The sequence below is a fragment of the Centroberyx affinis genome, unplaced genomic scaffold (genome assembly GCF_046629955.1).
Source record: "Centroberyx affinis isolate AG114_WGS23_722 - 3 ecotype Tasmania unplaced genomic scaffold, CSIRO-AGI_Caff_v1 ptg002265l_1, whole genome shotgun sequence".
Taxonomy (NCBI): domain Eukaryota; kingdom Metazoa; phylum Chordata; class Actinopteri; order Beryciformes; family Berycidae; genus Centroberyx; species Centroberyx affinis.
In genome coordinates this window covers 30,001-55,496 of record NW_027280552.1, presented here as the reverse complement: position 1 = coordinate 55,496, position 25,496 = coordinate 30,001, and the positions used below count along the sequence as shown (strand labels likewise).

The following is a 25,496-nucleotide window of genomic DNA, read 5'->3' as shown; positions in this document are numbered from 1 at the left end:
AAACGAGAGAGAGAGAGACAGATTGTGTGTGTGAGAGAGAGAGAGAGAGAGAGAGAGAGAGAGAGAGAGAGAGAGAGAGACAGAGAGACAGAGAGAGAAAGGAATGGGGAAAGAGAGAAGAGGAAGGGGGGAGGGTTATTTAACCAAACTGTTTTAGTTGTGGGAAACACTGTATCTTATATTCATGTGAAAGTGTGTGTGTGTGTGTGTGTGTGTGTGTGTGTGTGTGTACCTGGTGCAGTTCTGGACTGTTCTCCCCAGCCTGTTTGTACCAGGTCACAGCAGCGTGTCTGGACCGGGGCAGGCACTCCAGGTAGGTGCTGTTGCCCTCGGCAACCATCATCACCCTCTGCTCCGCCTCCACCTGCAACCCGGCTGCCAGAGACACAGAGGAAACATCTGTTTCATCTCCTTTGTTTGGTTAATCTGTTAATGTTCTGTTATTCAATTTTATACTAGTTTCCTTTCTTTTTTCTTTTCTTTTTTTTCTTCTTTTCTTCAAAACTCTCTCTCTACCTTCTATCCTTGTCCTCTTAGACAAATAGACAAAAGTTTGCTTGTTCCAACTACAGATTATCTCCATATGTTCTACTGCTGAAAAGCCACATTTTGCATACCATGCATACTGTTATTCATGTTTTAATGTATTTTATATCTTAACTTAAGGATAAGGCTGGTGTTTTTAATGCATTGCTTACCATCAACAAATCCTATGAAAATAACAAAATCAACAATGCGTTTGCTCTACTCCCGTTACTTTCTGACTCCCCATGTACCGTCTTTAGCCATCAACCTGGAAGTGATTGGTTCCAATTGTAAGCTAAAAACCTTGAAATACAACTCACAAAGACATAGTTTAGATTTTAAAAATCACTAACTGTTACCACAAAAAGTCAGGCTGTTGTAGTTATTACCAAATCAAATTCAAATGGGAACAAATTCTTCATTACTACGCCGGGGACTACTTTCCTGAGATTACAAACATGTTTACAGCTGGCTAAGTTGTTTGAGGAAAAAGTCGGCTGGCCCGGTGCATCATGATGATGAAATATGTTGCCCAGAGCAACGGCATGCCTCTGTGACGGGTTTTTAATCGTTTTTTTAATACAATGGAGTTCTATGGCTGCTGGGACATGGCTTCATTGGGCACCGGCTACATGGACCAGACTTGTTGGCAAAACAAAATCATTGCTGATTTTGTTATTTTCACAGGATTTGTTGACGGTAAGCAATGCATTAAAAAACACCGGCCTTATCCTTTAAGGGTATAGATCATATCTACACATCACTCTCTCAACTTTTCAGAAACTAAGAAAAACAGCTTTGTTTTTAGCTGCATTTTTGATTTTATTGAACTGGTTTTGAAAAAGTTTCATAAATCCAGTGGTTGTAAAAATGACACCATCTATATATTCAAGGGTAGAAACTATGTTAAGGGTAGAAACTCCATCTATATACTGGGATAAAGACCTCATGGTTTGTGTCTAAGGCCATGGACCCCGTGCATATATGAATAAGCTGTGATGAAACGAAAATCAAATTTACTGTAGCTAAAATATTGTGATACAGCTCAAGTGTCAATTCCCTGCCAAAGGCTACATCACACTGATGGTATCTGAACTTTTAAAAACAAACCGTACAAAGAGTTTATTATGAATAAATGTGTGTAAGGAGTGTGTGTTTAGTGAGTTAGCTGCTTACCTCCCTGTCTGACACACTGAGTTAAAGGATCCTCATCCTCCCCTAAATGACGAGCATTCCTCCTGTATACAGAGAGAGAGAGAGAGAGAGAGGGAGAGAGAGAGAGAGAGAGAGAGAGAGAGAGAGAGAGAGGGAGTTTTGCTGAGGTCAAAATTTTAAGGCTGACTCTCCACATTGTTACTTTTATAAGTGACCAGAACAGATTTGTGTGTTTGGAAAGTATCATTATCAGCTGTCATCATGACTGTCATCGTTGGTTGTCATAGTAACGATGCAGGCTGTTGCTGTTTCAGAGGTTTTTCCACCAAGAAACATTGAATACTTGGGAATAAAAATGGTGCTGTAGGAAAACTGCAGCACACACAGAAAGACTCAGAAAATGAGCTGGAAGGAAAACAGCTTCCGCGCACTTTATAAAAGAAAAAAGTTTTAAATTAAATTGTCAAGCTTTTGCTCTTACATGACCTTCATCAGAATCAAATTTGTGCCTCGATAAAGTGTGTGGAAACTGTTTTCCTTTCTGGGCATAACATTTACAGACAGTGAATTCACAAAATGATTGGCCTTCAAAAAAAAACATATCAATCAAACCCTAATAAGCCTAAATTCTCTCTGGGTTTTGCAACTGCTGCAAAACATGGAGCTTTGCCCGTTGCTCATTTTATGATGATAGTTACAAGTGGCAGTGCAGAACGCATTCATTCATTCAGGAAACATGAAGCTGCTTGTTGCAACATGTGATGGATAAACCAATCAGCCAAAACCACGGGTGAATACTGAAGCGGCGGCACCAGCAGTTCCTCCAAATAAGACTCCAAACCGCCAAACTCCATGCAAGTCAATGGAACCACAAGTCTCTACCCAAGTCAATAAATTATGGTTATGGTCTCATTATGGTTTCCCTTCTTCTAATGTGTGTCCATGTGGTGATTTTCAAAATAATTGTGTCATTAACGGGACATAATGGATGTAAAACCGGGGTTGTTTTCCTAGTGATTGACAGGACGCCTGTCCAAGGTCGCCGATTATGGACCAATAGCAGACAGGCAACCCAAACTTGGCTGCTCTGGCTCCAAAAAATGTCAACACCGACCGTAAACCCCGATCTCCAGTAGGGCTGGGCAATATATCGATATTATATCGATATCATGATATGAGACTAGATATCGTCTAAGATTTTGGATATTAGTAAGTAAGTAAGTGTTGTCTTCTCCTGGTTTTAAAGGCTGCATTACAGTAAAGTGATGTCATTTTCTGAACTTACCAGACTCTTCTAGCTGTTCTATTATTTGCCTTTACCCACTTAGTCATTATATCCACTTTACTGATGATTATTTATCAAAAATCTCATTGTGTAAATATTTTGTGAAAGCACCAATAGTCATCCTTACAATATTGGCGCAATATCGATATCGAGGAATTTGGTCAAAAATATTGTGATATTTGATTTTGTCCATATTGCCCATATCCAGGCTTCAAAACGGCCCTTCAGAAGCCAATGGGTGACGTCACACTCACTACATCCAGCTGGTTTTACAGTCAGTGGGATAAACTCAGTCCAGTCCAGTCCAGTCCAGTCCAGTCCAGTCCAGTCCAGTCAGTCCAGTCCAGTCTATGGTCCCTACCTGCGAGCGATGGGCATGTAGGGGCTGCAGGCGTGGCCGTCCCAGGTGCAGTATGGGTCCCGGGCCAGGCAGCACTCTGCACATGCCTGACCGTACAGCTCACACTGGTACAGGCCCAGCTGGGACACGCCCTCCCTGGAGCCCACAAACAACCACTGCTGGAGGGAGAGGAGAGGAGAGGAGAGGAGAGGAGAGGAGGAGGGAGGAGAGGAAGGAAGGAAGGAAGGGAGAGGGAGATGGGGGGGAGGTAGAAGGTAGGAGGAGGGAAAGGAGAGGGAGGGAAGGTTATGGGGAGAGAAAAAGGAGGTTGAGGGGAGTATAGAGAGAGAAAGAGAGAGAGAGAGAGAGAGAGAGAGTGAGTGAGTGAGAGAGAGAGAGAGAGAGAGAGGGCATCCAGTTTATTCCAGTAAAACAGGGAGAGATGCATTCACAGTCAACAGCCAACCCAGAATCATCTTTACTTTCTGAGCATGTGTGAATGTGTGTGTGTGTGTGTGTGTGTGTGGTGTGGGTGCACGCAACACAGTGGTGCTTGTGCTTTATGTAATCTCAGTGTGTGTGTGTGTGTGTGTGTGTGTGTGTGTGTGTGAGCGCGTCTGGGTGAGCGAGCTTCTTTAGTTTTTATTCATGACACCCAGACAGTTTTAACAAAGCAATGCAAGGTGTATTTCTCGTGTGTGTGTGTGTGTGTGTGTGTGTGTGTGTGTGTGTCTGTGTGTGTGTGTGTGTGTGTAAGTGTGGCATCACTTCATTATCGCTCTCAGCTAGGGTAACCATAGCAACTGGTGATGAAGCTGTCCTTGGAGATACAAGGTGGAGAGATGAGTGCTAAGTGTGGTGTGTGTGTGTGTGTGTGTGTGTGTGTGTGTGTGTGAGGGAGTTTGAAAGTTGGAAAGTGAGTTTTTCCCTCTACCTCTCGTCTCTTACCTTTTTCTTTGAGAGTGTCATGGCTGTCACTGGTGATTTGTGCTGCGAGGAAGAGAAAAGAAGAGAGAAGAGAAAACTGAGAAACACATCGAATTTGAATTGAGACAGTTGGAAAAAGAAACTGTCACACTCAATAAGATAGAGAGATAGATAGAGAGAGAGGGAGAGAGACAGAGAGAGAGAGAGAAGAGAAGAGAAGAGAAGAGAAGAGAAGAGAAGGGAAGAGAAGAAAAGGGAAGAGAAGAGAAGAGAAGAGTTGAGAAGAGAAGAAAAGAGAAGAGAAGAAAAGAGAAGAGAAGGTCAAGAAACATGTTGCATTCATTGAGCTGAAACAAAGGGGAAGTTAAATGTTTTCAAACAGATTTGTTTGAGAAGTCTCTGGGTGTGGCTCGGCTGCGTACCACAACTGGAGAACAAAATGTTTTTAATAGATCTGCAGAACTGAGCAGAGGAGATAGACTGGATTTGTCCCAGTAGGTACCAAGTGGCTGCATTTCACATCAGAAGTGTTTCACAGAATACATACATCTCTTTACCTTTGTCAACAACATCAGTCCGTATGAATACAGAGTCACATTTTGAATTTGGGTGTCCAGTGGAATCAAATTGGGTTGAATTGAGAACACTGAACTGTGGTTACAGCAAAAAAGCAAACATTTAAATTGAGTTAGCAATCTGGGTCTCTTTTAAACAGTGGTGGAAAGTAACTAAGTACATTTACTCAAGTACTGTACTTAAGTATAATTCTGAGGTACTTGTACTTTACTTGAGTATTTCCATTTTATGCTACTTTGTACTTATACTCCACTACATTTTAGAGGGAAATATTGTACTTTTTACTCCATTACATTTATTTCACAGCTATAGTATACAATAGAATAGCATTGTTATAGATTAGACTACCCAAAAGTATAGCTAAATTGTTAAGATTAGCTTCACGTTGACAACTTTAAAATGCTGCTTACATGTACATGTATGTCAATAAATCAGTATTAATATTCCAATAATTTATGAAAAATATAACTCTCTAATTTGGGACAGTTTGCATAATGAGTACGTTTACTTTGATACTCTAAGTACATTTTGCTGCCGATACTTATGTACTTTTACTTTATTTTGAATGCAGGACTTTTACTTGTAATGGAGTATCTTTACATTGTTGTATTGCTACTTTTACTTAAGTAAAAGATCTCAGGAGTTCTTCCACCACTGCTTTTAACTATACATGATAACTGTATAGCTCAATGGGTAGTATACATACCAAATATGTATACACTCATGGGACTGTACTGCTTTGGATAAAAGTGATCACCAAATTGCACAATGTTGTGAATCTTTGGTTCAAGACTGGAAAAAACACAAAACATAATGGAGGATTTGCTCTTGCTGGAGTAAACTGCTTCCTCTGTGCATTTTAACTTGAGCTGATGTTATGTTTTTACACAGCAGCAGTTTGTGCGTCACTCTGCTGTACCTGGAAGACCTGCAGCTGCTCCAGAGTGACCTCCTGGCTCTGACCGTGTTCTCTGGGCAGATGGATGGACTTCAGCACCAGGCCCGAGTCTGGAGAGACAGTGTGGGAGGTCGGGGTTAGTTAGCCGCGTACACACACACACACACACACACTTAGAGACAATTACTGCAGCATCCCTTTCATTTTCTTGACGCATAATTAAAGATGAACAACAGAGTTTTCCATGTGAACGTGGATTTGCTGACATTCATAATTTCACTCGTCTTAGTTTTTAATGTTTACAAGGCTGCAATGTTTATATCCGGATCTGGCGGCTTGGAGAGGAAGCTCCGCCCCTTTATTTGATTGATGGTCTAAATTGGGCAGGCATTCCAGGTAACCATACCATCTACTTCACCCATCCGCTTCATTTACTAGAATTTCCAGCTCATTAAAGGATTGTAACACAACATAGCTAGACTACCCAGCAAGCTATACCAGGTGAGTAAGAAGAATGCTACAAAACTCTAACTGCAATTTTCTCCACAGTTTCCCCAGTATTAACACCATGTCTCCTTTTATCTTTGTTTGTTTTCTCGGTCAAAATTACAACCAGGTTTTAACTTCTTTGTTCTCTTAAACTCAGTTGTCTCTTTCTGCTGCCGACATGGTTACTGAGTGAGCAGCGAGGAAAAACAATCTGGAACGGCTCCGTCTGCACACAACACTGTGTACTACGTCAGTGATTCTCAACCTTTTTCATATCAAGGACCCTAATTTAGTCCACATTAGAGCCACGGACCCCCATTTGATGACATTTTTTCTCTCAAACCCAAATCTGAGACTATTTTTTACTGTCAGATATGATTTTGTCCAGAATTCCATGACTATCTGTATTGTAGATAGAGAGATAACAGTGAAAAAATGATCTTCTACATTCTCTAATTGTGTTAGCTTCTTATAAATGAAATAATTGTGAAATTTACACAATTTGCATCAATTTGCTGGGGACCCCTTAGAACCCCCTCAAGGACCCCTGTTGGTCCCCGGGCCCCACGTTGAGAACCACTGTATTACGTCTCCTCTGTGCTTGTGGTGTGCTTGAAAAAAAGTTTTTTTGTCGTTGTACGGGGATCCACTTTGCTCAGTAGCTCTTCTAGTGGCTGAAAACTCCTATCTCCCTTGCTAAATGTGAGAAAATCATCCACTCCCCCCCCCCCCCCCCCCCCCACCTGTGCCGATGAACAGGACGTCGTAGGTGCCGTCCACCGCCTCCACTCTGTCCACCAGCAGTTTGCTGAACTTGTAGTGAACGCCCACTCTGACCAGGAGGGGGCGCTCTCCCAGCGGCAGCACGTTTTCCTGGAACAGTGCAAACTTTTAGTGATTTGAATGTAACAATCACAAGATGTAACATATTTAATGTAAAATATATTAACATATATAGGCTTTAGGGTTAGACCGATATATCGGTTTGTCGATTTTGGGCTTTTATTAAGTATCGCATATCAGACATGGAGGTTTCTCCCTCATCACAGCTCTGTAAAACTTGATTTTCTACCAAGAATAAAACAAAAACATAAACATAACCATAAAAATGGTACTGTAGAAAAACTGTAGCACACAGAAAGACTCAGGAAAGGTGGTGGAAGAAAGGCAGCACTAAGAAAGGAAAACATCTTGCACACTTTATCAAAGAAAAAAGTTTTAAATTCAATTAATTGTCAAGCTTTTTGGTCCTGCTTGACCTTCATCAGAATCAAATTTATGCTTCGGTAAAGTGTGAAAACTGATTTTTTTCTTTCTGGGCACAAAAGTGGTCAAATTTAAAGACGCTGAATACACAAAACGATCGGCAGAAAAGAATCGTCCTTCAAAACCCATATCAATCAAACCCTAATGAGCCTTCTTCTCTTCGGGTTTTGCAGCTGCTGCGAAACCGGTTTTAGTCTCAGGTGAATATTTCATGCGCTCATATTTTTCAACTTTTCATGAAAAGTTACATCAGCCAGTCTCACTGTTGATGGAGTGTTCGCTAATTTAATACAACAACCCCGCCAGAGAATTAGGCCAAAAATAGAAAAGATGCAGTCATGTGTTTGCGTTTACCTCCACTATAAACTAAGCCATAACCAAAATATTGTATAATAAGATTAGTATATAATTTAATATAGTGGAACCTGGAGCAGTGGGTGGGTTCTGCTGAAGAATATCACGTCATCTGGATACTCTCTGGTAGAGCTGTAGCTTCCATAGGTAGTGCTGGGACACTGGAGGAGAGAGAGAGAGAGAGAGGGAGAGAGAGAGAGAGAGAGAGGGAGGGAGAGAGAGACATAGAGAGAGAGAGGGAGAGAGAGAGAGAGATAGGAGGAGGAGAGACAAAAAGAGAGGAAGGAAGAGAAAGAGAGACATAGAGAGAGAGTGAGAGAGACAGACAGAGAGAGAGAGAGAGAAAGGAGGAGAGAGAGATAAAAAGAGAGAAGAAGGAAGAGAGAGAGACAGAGAGAGAGAGAGAGAGAGAGAGAGAGAGAGAGAGAGAAAGGAATGGGGAAAGAGAGAAGGGGAAGGTTAGAGGACAGAGCAATATTCTGAATCAATACTCTGGATCTAATTTACTCACCCTAATAGATTTTTTTATTATATAAATAAGTACATTATAGGGAGAATCCAAATGATGTAAGTCACATGAAAAAAGGTATTTCCAATTTCCGATGAATTAATGTTTTTCTTGAAATATCTTTGCTTTATTTGGTTAGTTTATATTGGTTTATATTTATATATTTGTTTCTATATCTGATCATCTCATTGTGATCAATGACTGTAGTTCATAATGTTGTTACCCACATTTACTTTATTTGAAAAGTTTCATTCCAAAATGAGATATCATTGGCAAATTCAATTCATCATTGTTGCATAATGACTACTGTCTTTTTTTTTTAAAGGTTAGGAGGTAACTGAAGTCCTTGGTTGACAAAATGACAACACCTTTACAGACTGGATTCTCAAATATAGAATTATTGAATGATGAACTTCAAGCAATTTCTTTTTTTCCCCAAAAACATTTACTACTACATCACTGCATACAGTCATTGCACGGTTCTGTCAAATGCCAAATGATAGATCATGAGGGTAATATTACTGATTAAAAAACCAACTCCTCGCTGAATGAGAGGGTATTGAGGCCGTATGAACTCACAGTTCCTGGTCGCGGGTACGGCACCTTGCCCGTAAACTCCGCCCACTTGTACTGAGGCCCCTCCTTATGCAGGAAGTTCCCTTTGAAGGCCCGAACCACATCGTCCATCCGGTACACACACACTGCCGAGCCGTTCAGGATATCGCTGAGGAAAGACGGAGAGAGACAGAGAAAAAAGAAAGAAGAGATAGAGAGACACACAGAGAGAGAAAGAGAGAGAGCTGTCAGTCATCGTATTCAAACACGGATAATCTTTCCGTTCATCGTTCCTAGATCCAACATGTATAAAAACATGAGCGGCCACATCTTTGGTGATTTCACGAGATGAGTTACACTCTTCTTTTAAGCAGTAAATTTAATTAGAAAGATATGTATACATGTAAAGCTATGAGTCACTGTGGGCTTCAGGCATGAAAGCATCAATCTGCTAAATGTTGCGCCAGAACCAAAATATCCAGCTGGGATGAATGCCCCATCCCTTCTATTGTAGTTAGGATCATGGTTAGGATCTTTGGCAGTCAGAACGTGCGTGTGAAAGACTCCAGCGCTGCTCGGCGGGCACAACCATAGAAATATGATGGATAGAAAGGGCATGTTGTGGTGCATCATGGTAGTATGTCTCAGTACGCCTAAGATGGCTGCCACAGAATTGTATTTTACTGTGATATCATCCCCACAGGGATTCAGTGTTTTGCTCAAAGACACTTCAGCAGGACAGATGCTTTCCAACACAAGAGCTCCAGCCCAGGTCTTCCAGTTCAAATGATAACGCGATTGTAAAGCGCATGTTCCTTCATTGCCATACACCGCACCAACGCTTATATCTACGACAACAAAACTTCTTTGGCCATATCAACAAGGCAACAGTAAACATGTCACCCTCCATGAGTGATCTTCACTCTTTCCAGGGGAAGAAGAGGGGTCAACAACTGAATCAATAATATCAAGAAGCACCATAGAGTTAAATGGGGTCAGAGAAATAAAACAAGCAATGCAGCACCTGTCTTGGGCTAATCAGTGTAATTTTGAAAATACCGAAATGCAGCAGTGAGATGCATTATTTTGCCAAATTTCATAAAAATCTGATCTGTGGTGTTTGAACTATCCCATGTGACACAAGGACAAACGAACAGATGAACCATGTAGCTAAATCTTAGTGCAATAGAGCAATGTGCAATAAATACACAAGCACTTAGCACTTTTGTACTTTAATTCTTACAGTTTCTTTTTAAGCCATTGTGTTGTCAATGTCAAATGTATAGTCAAATGTCTTTTTTATGTCTTTAAGATGTTTTTATTTGAAGCAACTGTCTAGCATCGTGTCAAACGCTTCTCATGTTTAGTGATGTTTTTGTGATGTTTTTTATGTGAAGCAACGGATCATAGCACTGTGCCCAAGACAAATTTCCCCTCGGGGACAATAAAGTTTACTCTACTCTACGCTACTATCCCTCTTGGGCCAAAGAGTGTAATTTTGATCAAATGCAGAATGCAGTGGCAGGATGCATCATTCCCCGACATTTCCTAAAACATCACATCAGTTGTGTCTGAGATATCGCCCACGATGGACAAACGAACAAACAAGCAAACGAAAAGAAGGAGACCGGAAAATAAGATGCTCTTCCAAATAAGCAATGTAGCCCCTCCCCCCCCAATCAGTGTAATTTTTGAAAATGACGAAACGCAGTGGTGAGATGCATCATTTCCTCATCAGTTTAATAAGAATCCAATCAGCAGTGTCTCAGATATTGCACGTGATGGACGGACAAACACAAAACGAACGGACGGAGACCGATCCACACAGCACCCCCGCCCCTCTGATTTCATCACGGGGGACAAAAACCTCTGTGTCTGCAGTCCTGAGCGTGCCAGAGGAAAGAAAACTTTCCACCCAATAGCATCCAACCCCCCCACCCCCCCCCCCCTCCCTCTGTGCGGTCGTGGGGACCCCACCCTGGATGATGCCTCGCATTTCTGTCCGTTTTCCCCACCGAGATTCCAGGCGTTTTCCAAACCCGGAGACGGACCGACTCCCTCTCTGCCTCCCGCCGCGAGCCAAGTGTTCGTCATACTTTGCGCTGATGCTACCGTAGCGGCCCTGGCGTCCCGCTGAAGCACCGCCGGGCTATTCTCAGAACATGTGGTGCCGCCAGGGAGAGAGAAAAACCTGAGAGAAAATGAGAAGCTGCAGGCTGTCGTTTGCCTGCTGCCTCTCAGTTTCTCGCTCAACTCGCTCGGTCTTTTCTGGCTTTTGCTCGCTGGATTTTTCCAGTTTTTTTCAGCCCGTGTCCGTCTGGTTTTCTGTTTCCAAGTTTCTGTCTGGCAGTCTGAGTTTCTCTCTCTGTCTGCATCTGTCTCTCTGTGTCAGTCTGTCTATCTCCCTGTATTTCTGTCTATCTGAGTGTCTGTCTGCCTGCCTCTCTTACTGTTTGCATGTCTTTATGTCTGGTCTCTCTCTCTTTCCACTGTCTCTCTCTCTCTCTCTCTCTCTCTCTCTGTCATGGCTGTCTGTCTCTTACTCACATCCAAGAAAATGACTACTATGGAGCCTAATTAGAGCCATTCAATGCCATTTCATATTTTCTATGATGCTTGTAATGGTTTTTAATATGTTTGTAATGGTTTTTAATGGTTTTTCCCTGCACAGCATGTTGCTGCTGCTCCAGTTTGACTGCTGGAAGGTGTGACTGAATTGTATTTTGCATTTTCTTTGAAATTTGTATGAATGTTTTTTTGTTTCTCTCGGGTTTCTCTTGAAAAAGAAATCTCGATCTCATAGAGAATACCTGATTAAATACAAGATGAATGAAACAATGACATTAAAACAGATAGAAAGACACTGTGTACAGTTAGCTTATGAACTACTGTGAGCATTAATTCCATACATATGCCCATACACACACACACACACACACACACTTAATGCTGGTCACAGCCATTCTACAGTAAAAGAGAGGCTCCAAGTGATGTTATGAACTGCTGTAATTTACACAACTGTATTTACACATACACACACACATACACACACACACACACACACATGCACACACACAGATTTAGCTTCATGAACTGGTATGAACCCAGCTGTATTTCCATAAATCAGTATGCTGGAACTTGGTGTCACTGTGTGTTGGGAAAATATGACTCCATAGCTCAACCACTAGCCTCTCCCCTGCTTCACACATACACACACACACACACACACACACACACACACACACACAGGAAGGGATGCAGGTAGACACACCCAGACTCACACAAACACAGCACAGGCACACAGGCATGGAAGCAGATGCATACAGACAAAGACACACATGCACATGCACATGCACATGCACATGCACACACACACACACACACACACACACAATCCACAATATGTATCATTCATACCATTGGCTGCGAGCCAGAAAGCCAGACACAGTGTTAAGAACAGCTATAAAACACCCTGCACAGCTCAACACACTGTACAGATGAACACAGTTCAGTACAATAGAGCATTGATGATGCTAATAGGATGATGCAGGTTCATATGAGCTCCACTTCCCAACATGGATGAATGTGTTTCATGAGTCATGATGACAGATGGCTTCGTGGCCATGTGTGAATCCTGCAGCTTGGAGAAGAGACAGAAGTTACACTGTCAGGATGATCAACATTCACTATCTGTTACATATGTGGTTTGTTGCCAGATGTGTCCTCCATGTTTCCTACAGTGATCCCGGCCGTGTGTTCGATCCCCCTGGAAATGAAGCCTGAGCCCCGTGACGTTCAGGCCCCACCTGACACTAAAGTGGTTTATTAGAAATCAAACTTGTGAACACTAGAACAGGGAGGAGTTTTCGTGTTGTTTGTTGTCTTATTTGTCATTATTAGGCTCTGTACATAATATCCACACTTCACCAGGACTAACATTGTGTCGTCATGCTATTTGTTGATTTGTTGATTGTTGTTATGCTATTGTTGATTTTGTGTCTTATAAGAGCTGTCTTTCTTGTCTCTATGTAGTGCAGGTTCTGTTTGTATCTGCATATTTTTCACTGTTTTTATCGTTGATTGTATTTTCAATGTTTTTATTCTTAATGTTTGTGCTTTCAACTATTGCCTGCCCGGGGACTACAGATGAAAATTTGCCTTTTTGGCTAACTGGCATATTTTCACTAAACTAAACTAAACTAAAGCACATTTTATAGTCGAACGTAATGTAAACGTAATGTAAAGCGGTAATGTAAACGATCCACCGGTGCTTACATTTAAGTTTTTCTACTTCTGCGTTGATGTGTGGGTAGCATGTTGTTGAAATCCCGAACACAGGGTGGCAATGTTTTAAAAAATCATATCGCGCCAAAACGAAACATAGAAGAAAAGAGGAACATGAAGCAGATGCGACGACAATCACAGCTGGAGGAAAGGGATGTGTGGGAGCAGCTGGAGCTTGAAGAGTTGGATGCCACCATGATCGCCCCAATGATCAACCAATCAGAGCGCACGACTCTGTGTAGACTCGACGCAAAGTTGATCTTCTTGGGTGGGCTCCAGCACCTACACATAGACACTTTTCAACCCCAAATGCACATCAAATAGCGTCAGTTCATGTGCAGAGAAGCTATTCATTAAAGTATAAAATGCCCTTAAGACCGATATTGCAACATCTGAAACCCAAACTCGACGCTAGACATGAAATTAAAATGTTTTTATTTAAAAGGCATGGTTGTCTGTGTTCTCTCACCCCTCTCAGAAAGCACGCTGCACAGAAACACACACACACACACACACACACACACACATACACACACACATGGGAGGGATATTCTGCAGGTGCAGGCACAGCGCTCTGCGTAGCTGCTGTGCGAATAAATTGATGGAAAGAAAATCACTGAGCTAGGCCAATAATAATTGAAAACTTATTGAAGGCTATCTCCCTTCCAACTTCTCGGAGAGGGCCTGTCACACACCACACACACCACACACACAACCTGATATTCCTGGACCAGCTTAACCAAACTAAAAAAAAATATATATACACTGCCAATCAAAAGTTTGGACACATCTGATTGAATGTTCTATGTTTTTCATTCTCTTAAAGCCATTTTGATCTAAAGGCTTCTGCTTAAATGCTTGAAATGTGTCTCTTAGACAAATATAAATAGTGAAGTTGATCCTATGTATGAATTTCTTTCCAAAGCCTTTGCCTTTCCATCAAGGCGGCTGCTTTAAAGAATCTAAAATATAAGATAGTTTTGATTTGTTTAACACTTTTTTTTTGGTCGCTGCATAATTCCATTTGAGTTATTTCATAGTTTTGATGTCTTTACTGTTATTCTAAAATGTGGAAAATTTGTAAAAATAAAGAAAAATGTGGTGTGTGCAAACTTTTGACTGGTATTGTATATGTGTATATACTGTACAGTATATGGTTCACACACAAACATGTCACACGCAGAGGGAGTGTGTGTGTATGTGTGTGTGTGTGTGTGTGTGTGCCAAGCCTGTGTATGACAGAGCTTCAGGAGAAAGCGAGGAGCATAAGACACTGTGTTTTTTTCCATGCATGAAAAAACACAACCGAGCCTGAAACCGAGCCCTAATTATTTATTTAAAAAAATAAAAGCTGTACCCGGCCAAAAACCCGACACACAGCCTCGGGTCCCGGCAGCCTCGGGTCAGGCAGCCGACCCCTAACTCACATGAGATACTGGATAACAAACTGCTGCACTGTACAGGACATGGGAGGAGGAGGAGGGGGCAGGCGTGAGGGCGACCATGCGTATTTAACACAACGCAACACAAACATATGGCGCCGCACAATGCCGCACTACACAATGAAACACAATACAGCGTGACATCAAGATAACACACACTCAGCCACAGAACGTCTGAGGCTGAGTGTGTGTTATCTTGTGTATTATCAGTGTGACACAGAAGAGCACAGTGCTGCACAATGACCCACATCACCATAAAGCACATTACAGAGCAATACGGTGGCCTACTTGTTCCAAATCTGAAGTCAAAATGAAGTGAAAAATGACTTCTCCATCTTGTTAGCTGTATTATAATTTACACCAACTTATCAATAAATGGCAAAAAAAAAAAAAAAATGTTCTCATATTTTTGGATCTAAATTGCATTACTTTTACCTCCTAGATAACAGTTACTTCATGGCGTACCAGGCATAAAGCTGCAGTAGTCAAGGTTTGTATGTAAAAATCCACCTGTCATGTCGGCCTAAATCACACATTGCAGCTGCAACAATGTCAATTTCTTTATTTAAACAGGTAAGTCCCATTGAGATCGAGATCTCGTTTTCAAGAGAGACCTGTGTACACAACAACAAGAAAAACAAAACAAACAAAATTCACGACAAGTTATTTCGAGACATTCCACATGCAGACAAAATAAGAAAACTAAGAGAAACAAAAGCAATCCCTATATAATGCATCATCCAGCAGCACCCTAAACGTCTCTATGGAGACAAGTCGGTCCAGTTTGAGTGAGTCCTGAAGCCTGTTCCATCTATTAGGAGCATAAAAGGTGAAAGCTGTCTTTCCTGACTCTGTGTTCATACGTGGAATGTCCAGTCTAATGTATGCCTGCGAACGTGTCTGATATCCTGTAGCACTGAAACTTAAAAGCGAAGACAAATACAATGGTAGCTTGTCACGTAAGGCTTTGTAAATAAACAAAAGGCAGTGTTGTTCTCTTCGAGTGGTAAGAGATGGCCATCCTACTTTCTCATAGAGAATACAATGATGTCTTCTAAGCATGTCACCGGTTATAAATCTAAGAGCACTGTGGTAAACAGTATCAAGGGGTTTGAGTGTTAGGGCCCCAGCGTGCATATAAATCACATCTGCATAATCAAGCACTGATAAAAATGTTGCTTGTCGTGTCGGTTCTTCTGTCGGTACGGTCACTATAGTGGGAGAACTTCTCTTGCTCCTTTTCCACCAAGTTAGCTCTGGTTCTTGAACCGGTTCTGTTCAGGATTCTTGGAACCTTGGTGCTATCTAGCGAACCGGCCCGCGTTTCCACCAGTTTTGAGTGGAACCGTTGTAATCAAGGATGCGTCATCAACCGAGGGCGTTGCCCAATACACACCGGAAGTAAACAGTAGTAGCAAGATGGCGGATCGCATTGATTACCTGCAAGCTTTTGTTCTGTTATAGATAGATAGATAGATAGTTAGATATTTGTTTTTATCCAAAAAAACAAGCGTGGACCAACTATTAATGATAAGAAGACGTAGACGACTATTACGTGCAATTACTTTCCAACCTGTAGAATATGACACGCCCACTGATGTCGTCACGGTTCGCAATTGAAAACCTGAAAACCTTTTTGTTTCCAGCTGGGAACCAACTTTTCGGGTTCCGAACCAATTTATTTTTGGTCGAAATGCTCCGAGCGGTTCAAAGTTAGGTGCACAAACCTGGGACTTTGTTGTTGTCAATTACAGGAGAAAAGTTCAATCAGTGTTGTGGCCATTCCTGCTGGTCACCAATAGAAGGCAGAAACGGTCATAGATACTTCATGCTCCTTAAAGTACTCTATACTCTATCTCCATGTTTTCTGTTTTATCGAAGTACAGGCTACATACCTGGATGTGGTAAACAGGCCGTAGATGAGAGGGTTCTTCTTGTCTTTCCCATGGAGGATGAAGATGTCCTCTGGATGGAGAGAAGGAATAAGAAAAAGGATGAAGAGGAAGGAAAGGAGTTAAGTTACAGTAATAATCAATACGCAGGAGGAATTATTGGAGAATGCGGAAACACTGTAGCATGAGTTCGTGTACATTGTGTTTGTGTATATGTATTCCTTTGTGTGTGTGTGTGTGTGTGTGTGTGCCTGTGCGATTGCCAGCATGTGTGTGCAGAGATGCATGTGTCTGTGTGTAACTGCCTATGTGTGTGTGTGTGTGTGTGTGTGTGTGTGTGTGTTTGGGGGAGGTATTTGGCATTCAGCATGTGTATGCCTGTGCATGTGCAAGCAGGCAGGCAGGCAAGCGTGTGTGTGTGTGTGTGTGCGTGTGTGTGTGTGTGTGTGTGTGTACCTATCTGTCTATCTGACTGTGTGACTAATAGCGTCGGTCGGCCTGGCAGCATGGCTGACTGGCTCCTTCTAATGAATCTGTAGCCATTAATAACCAGCCGCAGCGGGAGAGCCGGGCGCTAAGTCCGCCACAGGAGAACAACACCTGCTGTCGGGCGCTCGCTCTTCATCTCAACCACAAAGGATCACAACATTTTCTACATTTTTGTCCCTGTGGTTTCGCTGTAAATATTGTCTCCCACACGATGAAATCAGGAGGGAGGGAGGGAGAGAGGGAGGGAGGGGCTGTGGATCGGGCTGCGTCTGTCCGTCCTTAAAACGAGATATTTCAGACGCCACTGGTCTGATTTTGATTAAACTTGGAAGGATAATGCGTGTTTGCTCTGTTCTCCAGTGTTTTTAAAAATGACACTGATTGGCTTAATGGGTGTGTGATAATTAAAGGTCACAATGTTTAACTAGAGCGTGATTTCTCAGACATCACCGGTCTGATTTTGAGTGAGGATACATCTTCGCTCTGTGTTGCAGCGTTTTGAAAAGAATACACTGATTGGCCTGATGAGGATGCTATAATTACAGTAAAGGTCAAATTTTAAAACTCGTAATATCTCAGGCGCAATTCTGACAAAACTTGATGCATCGTAGCACTGTGTTGTTCTGGCATTTACAAAAAATACGCTAACTGGCCGAATAGGGATGCTATAATTCCTACACTTTAAGTCCGACTGAAAGAAAACTTGCTACACAAGTTCAGCTATCCTTACAAATGTCAATTATTCGCATTTTGGCACCGTGTTCTGGTGTTTAAACCGATTACACTGATTAGCCTGATGGGGGCGCTATATTCAAAGGTCAAAATGCCAAACTTTCAAAAAGCCGTAACTGCTACACCTCTGGTCCGATTTTGATGAAACCTGGAGGGATGATGTGTCTTGGTACTGATTGGTGTCTGCATCATTTGTTTACTTGTTGTTTTGCACTACAGGAGAGCCAGCATACACAGCTAGAAGTTGAACTATCAATCTATCAATTTTCTCAGTAACAGTAAATCACAACATTTTCAACATTTTTGTCCCTATGTTTCTAGCACTTCTTTTAGCACTTCTTCATTTAGCTCTTAACTGTCAGTGCTAAGTCTAGACTTGGGGGTTTCACTGTTTATTTAAGTCACAATAAATCAAACTTTTTTTTTTCTTTTTTACATTTTTGTCACAGATAAGAGCAGGGAATGTTTTTATCATCCCATCACAGCCGGCAGAGAGAAAACCGCAGGAAACTGAGTCCTTTGTTTTCTGTAAAGCAAGTTGTGACAATCCTGCGCTCTATAAATAAATGACTTGACTTGAATCTTGGGGTACTGTAGGCAAAATACTTTAATACATAAAACAATTTAATAATCTACTTTCTTAAGTGTCGTACTTCACAAAACAGAGTTAGAGCAGTTTCAGAGTTTAACCAGGTGAAACTGGAACATTTGGTTTGGTTTTCTGCTAAACACTAAGCACAAACAACTGAAGAAATGCAGTTATCAATTTAAAATTTAATTCTAAAAAAGGGATTTAGCCAAAACATTCTCATTTTGGTGTTAAGAGATAAAGAGTTACGGAGAGAGTTCTGATGGTCTCTACATCTCTCCTCCTTTCCTTTCCTCCTCTCTCACCTCTTCTCTTTCCTCATCTTCCCTCATTCTCTCTCCTCTCCAGACTCCTCCTCTTCGCTTCTCTCCTTTTCCCAATCTTTTACTTCTTCCTCTCTTCTCCTCCTTCTCTTTTATCTTCCCTCCTTTCCTTCATTCTTCCTCATCTCCTCCTCCTGTCCTCCTCTCCTCCCCTCTCCTCCTCTCCTCCCCTCCTCCTCTCCTCTCTCCTCCTCTCCTTCCCTCTCTCCTCCTCTCCTCTCTTCCTCTCCTCTCTTCTCCTCCTCTTTTATCTTCCCTCCTTTCCTTCATTCTTCCTCATCTCCTCCTCCTGTCCTCCACTCTCCTGTCCTCCTCCTCTCTCCTCCCCTCCTCTCTCTCCTCTCCTTCCCTCTCTCCTCTCCTCTCCCCTCCTCTCTTCTCCTCCTCTCCTCTTCTCCTCCTCTCCTCTCTTTTCCTCCTCTTTTATCTTCCCTCCTTTTCTTCATTCTTCCTCATCTCCTCTCCTCCTGTCCTCCCCTCTCCTCTCCTCTCTCCTTCCCTCTCTCCTCTCCTCCCCTCCTCCTTTCCTCTCCTCTCCTCCTCTCCTTCTCCTTTCTTACTCTCCTCCCCCCCTTCTCTACCTCTCCTTTCCTGTCCTCTCCTCCTCCTCTCCTCTCCTCTCTCTCTCCTCCCCTCTCTCCTCTCCTCTCTCTCTCCTCTCCTCTCTCTCCTCTCCTCCCCTCCTCTCTCCTCCTCTCCTCCTCTCCTCTCCTCCTGCTGAGACAGAGATGTTATTGTAGTGATGGAGACAGTGAAGCGTATCTGTGTTCCCACATTCCTGTCGTTCCTGCTGCTTCAGGTGGCCTCCGTGGAACCACAGCGCTGCAGGAAGGCTAATCTCATCTCATCACACACACACACACACACACACACACACACACACACACACACACACCCACACACACACACACACGCACACACACGCACACACACGCACACACACAGCTCCACAGAAACGCATACACACCCACATACTGATATACACATTGCCGCATCGCAATCTACCCCAATCAGCAGGCCCCCTCAGGGCAGAACAGAGAGGAGTATGGGTAGTCCGCAGCCTGCAGTGTTCACTCCCTCCATCCCTTCTTTAATATATCACTCCTTCATTATTAAATTTTCTTTCTCCATCGCCATTCTTTTTTTCTCCCCCTTCTTCTCAGCTTTCTGAATCACAATGCGGATGTCTCACTCGCTCGGATTCCCTCTCCCTTCGCCGCTCAGATCTCTCAAACGCTGTCAGCCTCCTCCATCCCTCCTTTCACGTATTACTCCTTTATCGCCCCTCCATCTTCTTCTCTCTCCTCCTCTCCTTTCTCCTTTCCCCTTTTCTTTTACACTCACATCTCCCAAAGAATGTGCCCTCCCTCTTTAACTCCTTTCATATATCAAATCCTTTATCATCTCCCTCCTCTCCTCCTCCGCTTGTCTTTGAGATTATTTTTTATGGCGTCTCTTCTTTATTACATTGCATAATATATATATATATATATGTACACTGTTTGGTTTGGTGGACGCTTTCATCCAAAGCACCTTTATGTTTTTGTTAGAGAAGGGATGACTCAGAGTCAAACACAGTGCAGTGGAAGATTTATACCTCAGCCTTGTGAAGTTTGACTTTTATTGCGAGTGGAGCCCATTTGAGCAGAGATGAAAGATGGAGGAGTTTTAAACTTGGCATGAGCTGGCAGGCTTCCTGGGTGATCGGGTTGTAATCGGATAGAGCGAAAACACGTAAAATCCAAGTGTAAATGCATCCAAAGATGTTCTGAACGACCGATTATCCAAACAAGCTCCAGAGGCGGTCGCATTAACGGCAGAGTATGATGTGTCTCCAATCCACAGATATCAGCTGCGTAAATGGAAATAAACTTCCATGTGCGGATCCAATCAGGAATCAAAACAAACTTGGAGCTTGGATAGTAACATCCGCGTCAAATATGGATTGTCAGGATGCCCGTGGATGGGGAACAAGCAAGATTACTGTCAAATTTAAACATAACGAGAATAAGTGACATGCATGACAATCTGCCTTTTGGCGAGGGGAAGAGAACATCGGATTTGAATGTGTATATTGAAGACGATTTTTCTTTTTTCATTTGCTTAACGAACAAAAACATAAAGACATCATTTTACAGACAGAGGATGCATTTTAATAGCAGGTGGAAAGGGGGACACATTTATACAGAGGTGGAAAGTAACTAAGTACATTTACTCAAATACTGTACTTAAGTACAATTTTGAGGTACTTGTACTTTACTCGAGTATTACCATTTTATGCTACTTTATGCTTCTACTCCACTACATTTCAGAGGGAAATATTGTACTTTTTACTCCACTACCTTTATTTATATAAAATATAATCAACTAATAAATTGTGATGTATTATTATAGATTACTGTAAGCTACCCAGCAGTATATAAAGTAGTGGAAATCAGCTCCACCTTTTCCAGCTGCAACATTAAAGTGATGCTTACACATTAATGCATCAATAATTATAATTCAATAATATAATATATACTGTATTATTCTGAAATGGGCCATTCTGCATAATGAGTACTTTTACTTTTGTTGCTTTAAGTACATTTTGATGCTTTTGTACTTTTACTTAAGTAACATTTTGAATGCAGGACTTTTACTTGTAACAGAGTATTTTTATACTGTGGTATTTCAACTTTTACTTAAGTAAAAGATCTGAGTACTTCTTCTACCACTGCATTTATAACATGTCATTGTGTAATGGTAAAATAAACACAATAGATAGACAGTACAAATTGCAAATGTGTTGCATAATGGTAATGGAAAAACTTTAGTGACCCCTGTAGGGAAATTCTCTTTTCATTTGCCCCTCTCCCCAGTGAGGTCAGGGGTCAGAGGTCAGGGTGGGGGTTTGAATCTGTGTCTTCTGGTTGAAAGACAGTCTCGCTTCTCAGTTCACCACTGTGCCCGAGATGCATTCAAGTTCACAGAACAAGATCGCTAAACTTTAGAAGAAGCTGCAGGAACAACATTTTTCTTTTTCAGACTCTGATGAAGAGTCTCAGTGATTTACAGCGCGGCTTAGCAAATATTCTCTCTTATCGCATCGTCACAAGTTTAAATCACAACTGACTTAATGCTGTTCCACCTCCCTTCTATACCGCTCGTTTGTTTTATTTCAGACTGTAGTTATCTCCTCTTTTAACAGCATTAAAGAGATAGTTCACCCCAAAACGAATACTTGTTATTATCTACTCAGCCTCATGTCAGTGAAAACACTGAAATGGGGAAACATCATGTGTTCACATCAAGTAGAGAGTGAAGAAACACTCAAATGTTCAAGTATTATACTGTAGTTGTTTGGCTTCACGACACTTGGATTCTGCTGCACGAGCTGTTTGGAGTTATTTTATGGTCATTTTTTTTTTCACTTTTTGGAACTCTAAATAACCAGCTCCTGTTCACTTCAGTTGATTTGGAGAAGGCTGACTTGGAGCTATGCTAGCTAACCCGCTGTGTGTTATGTGGACATAATCTTCACCAGAACAGGGAAAGTAAAATACAAAAACAAACGCACACACACACACACACACGCACACATTTATTACAAACTCTGAGTGTAGAAAATACGAGAACAACCTCCTCTGTCTGCAAAATTAGCTGAGCAGGTGAGTCATTTTTCACCTTTTAAATCCAGTTCAGGCACGAAGGAGAAATGTGGAGAAAGACAAGTGAGATGGACTTGTGCAACATTAATATGAATATCCTAATTTTTTGTACACCTAAAGTTTTGCCATATAGATATATATATATAGATATAGATATATATATAGATAAATATCATTGCTGTTTCTATCTTCCTTAGTTGCAGAAAACCTCTGCGACTCTTCACCTCTTCTTTCCCTCTTGAACCTCTTTTGTATTTTCCTCCTCTTTCTCTATCAGTCACACTCAGCCACTATCTAACTCTTACAGTAAATCCCTCTTTCTGGGAGTCTTCTCTTTGTCTCTCTCTGTATCTTCTTCTTCTCTCCTTTTCTTTCTGTCCCTTTATCTATTCATCAGGTATTCATCCGCTGTCGTTTTCCTCTCAAATCCACCTGGATTTCCTCATGCAGAATCCCTCTGGGTGTCTCTCCTTCTCTTTGTTCCTCACTTTCTCCTTCCCTCCCTCCCTCCTCCCACTATCTCCCCATCCATCCATCTATCCATCCATCTGTCTGTCTGGCCTATTTTCTCCGGGGGATTGTGCTTCTTGTGTCTTCTTCTCTAAACAAAAAGCGGCTGTTTCCCCCCTGAGGGAAGATAGCATTGTCTCGCCCGCAGACCTGCAGCCTCAGCCCCTATCCTCCTCCTCCTCCTCCTCCTTCTCCTCCTCCTCCTCCCCTTCCTCCTCCTCCTCCTCCTCCCCCTCCTCCTCCTCCTAATTGTCTGGCCAAACCCCCTCAGGCGAATGCCCCTATCCTCCTCATTTCTCCTCTCTTCTTCCCCTGAATGCCATCCTCCTCCTCCTCCTCCTCCTCCTTGTCACCTTTCTGACCACACTCCGTCTTTTTCTTTCCCTCTCCATCACCCCCCCCCCCCCTCCTCTTTCCTCCACCTTCCTCCCTGTCTGGCTTGCTCCCCCTCTGGGTATAATGTGTCTATAATAGCCTCCATCTCGTCTGGTCTTTCGCCCCCCGGCTACAGCCCCTTTTCCTTCTGCCTCTCTCTCTTTCTTCTTCATGCCACATTCTTTTTCCCTCTCTAGCCACTGCCACTGTCCCCATATTGATCGCTGAACAGCTTCATTCCAAATTGAGATATCCTCCATTTGAAAAAAAAGACACCTATTCTTCCAAAATGAACGCTGGCATGAAAGTAAAACACATTATGACTTATTATTAAAGTGTATAGATCATCTGAATACCTTTGCATACAAAATAGTCATGTTTTTGAGGATAGAATCACCTGTTTTTTTAATTATTGACAAACAAATCTTAAGCGGGAATATTTCCCCCAAAATGGATACGTAGCAATTTGGAATCTCTATTTGAAGACTTTCATCCCAAAATGCAACAATTTAGGAACAACTGTTACTTTAAGTTCATCATTCAATATCTTTAAATAAAATATAGAGGAGTCAGCTATGTGAAAATGTGGCCATTTTCTCAACCAAGGCCTCACTTAAGGAGAAGTTACCTATTAGCCTTTAGAAAATACCACAATCTGAAGTTTTTACTGTCAATCATTTTGCAAGCGTAAGTGTCCTTTTTTCAAACAGTGGATATCTCATTTTTGAGTGAAACTCCAAATTGAGATAATTTCTACTTTGTCCTTTGTACTTTCTATATTGTCTCGTCTCTACTCTATACTCTACTCTTTCTATATCCGCTAATTTCCACTCCTCTATCCACAGCTTCTATCCCCCTCTCCTCCTCCTCCTCAGGAAAAACCTTACTTATGCTCCTTATCCAGCCCGCTCCACTTTGTCCATCCTTTGTCATTTTTCCTTCTCCTCCTCCTCCTTCCTCCTTCCTCCCCTTCCCCTCTTTCTCCTCCTCATCATCTGGTCTGTCCTTCCCTGGTCACCTCTCTCCCTCCTTCCCTCCCTCCCTTCCTCACTCCTTCCCTTCATCCTTCACACCCTTTGAGCTTCACTCCACCACACTCATCCTCCTCATCCATGTCCCTCGATGAAAAACGCAACCTGCAGTATCTCCTTCCTCTCTCTCCAATCCCTCCCTGTTTGTCTCTCTCTCTTCTTCCATCCCTCCCTTCCTCCCATCCATCTCCCCTCTTCTCTTCCACACCCCTCCTCATCTGTTACACTCCTTCTCCACACCATTAAAGGGCAAATGAGTAAAGTTTTTTACTGCCTTGTAACATAGTTGTTGATCAGTACCAATGACTCAACGATTACTTTGATTTTTTTGCGTCATTTCTAAAGTTGGCGTAAAATTTCCCACCCAGTCTTTCCTCCCTCTTCATTCCTGCCCTCATCCCTCCTTCATTCCCCCCTTTTTCTCCCTCCCTTTCTCTCTGTCTGGCCCTTCTCACGACTATCCCTCCTCTTCATCCCCTCATTTTCCTCCCTTCCCTTCCCTCCATCCCTCCTGTAACCCTCTGAGCTATAACTGAGCTTTATTTCCCTCCCTCCCTCCTCCTCTCCTCTCCTCTCTCTTTCCTCCACACCTTTTTTAGCTCCAGCTGTCACACTCATCCTCTCCACACCCTCCAATCCTCACCACAGACTGTTCTATCCTTTCAAACATGTTCTCCCTCCCTCTCCCCTATCCTTTCCTGTTTGTCCCTCTCCCTCCTTTCCTCTCCCTCCCTCCCTCCCTTCCCTTCCCGCATTAAAAGTGGATGATTGAGCGACAAGGATGTGGGCACTGTCTCGCGTCGGGAACACTGCCACACACACACACACACACACACACACACACACATCCATGACCAGACGTCCAGACACAAAATCAGATGACAGAAACGCCTGTAAACTCTACAAGACCTCAGTGTCTCGGGTGTCATGACACCGAGTCGGACCACAGAGAGCCGTCTGTCTCCGGCTCCCAAACCTCATAGCATGACTCTCCTCCACAACAACAACAACAACCGCAGGGACGCCGGCAGCAGCAGTAAATAGCAGAGAATCCAAACCTGTGAGCTGGACTGTAAAAGCCTCGACCAGGAAGGAAACCCGAGCCGCTTCGGTGTCAAAAGAAACCAGGAAGAAAACACCAGTAAACACCGAGCAGTTTTACAAGGCTGGAATTGTAATTTGAACAGACTAATTAACTACAATGCAAGTATGGCAAAGTATTGCATGACTGCCAAGCAACAACAACAAGAGAGCCAGACACGCTAACAATGAGCCGTATGAGAAAATGAATGTAGCTTCATGAC

The 25,496-nt window shown here is 42.5% G+C and overlaps 1 protein-coding gene across 1 annotated transcript in view; it reads right to left on the bottom strand.

The window, feature by feature from the left end:
* The window catches only part of sema3h (sema domain, immunoglobulin domain (Ig), short basic domain, secreted, (semaphorin) 3H), a gene marked incomplete at its 5' end in the record, with an annotated part of 49,407 nt that overhangs the window by 5,442 nt on the left and 18,469 nt on the right, over positions 1-25,496 (bottom strand). The window contains 9 exons of the mRNA XM_071532867.1: positions 233-375; positions 1,702-1,763; positions 3,327-3,484; positions 4,254-4,295; positions 5,728-5,816; positions 6,939-7,068; positions 7,887-7,976; positions 8,903-9,047; positions 16,500-16,569. Coding sequence (XP_071388968.1) covers positions 233-375; positions 1,702-1,763; positions 3,327-3,484; positions 4,254-4,295; positions 5,728-5,816; positions 6,939-7,068; positions 7,887-7,976; positions 8,903-9,047; positions 16,500-16,569 — 929 coding nt within the window. The remainder of the gene's footprint in view (positions 1-232; positions 376-1,701; positions 1,764-3,326; positions 3,485-4,253; positions 4,296-5,727; positions 5,817-6,938; positions 7,069-7,886; positions 7,977-8,902; positions 9,048-16,499; positions 16,570-25,496) is intronic.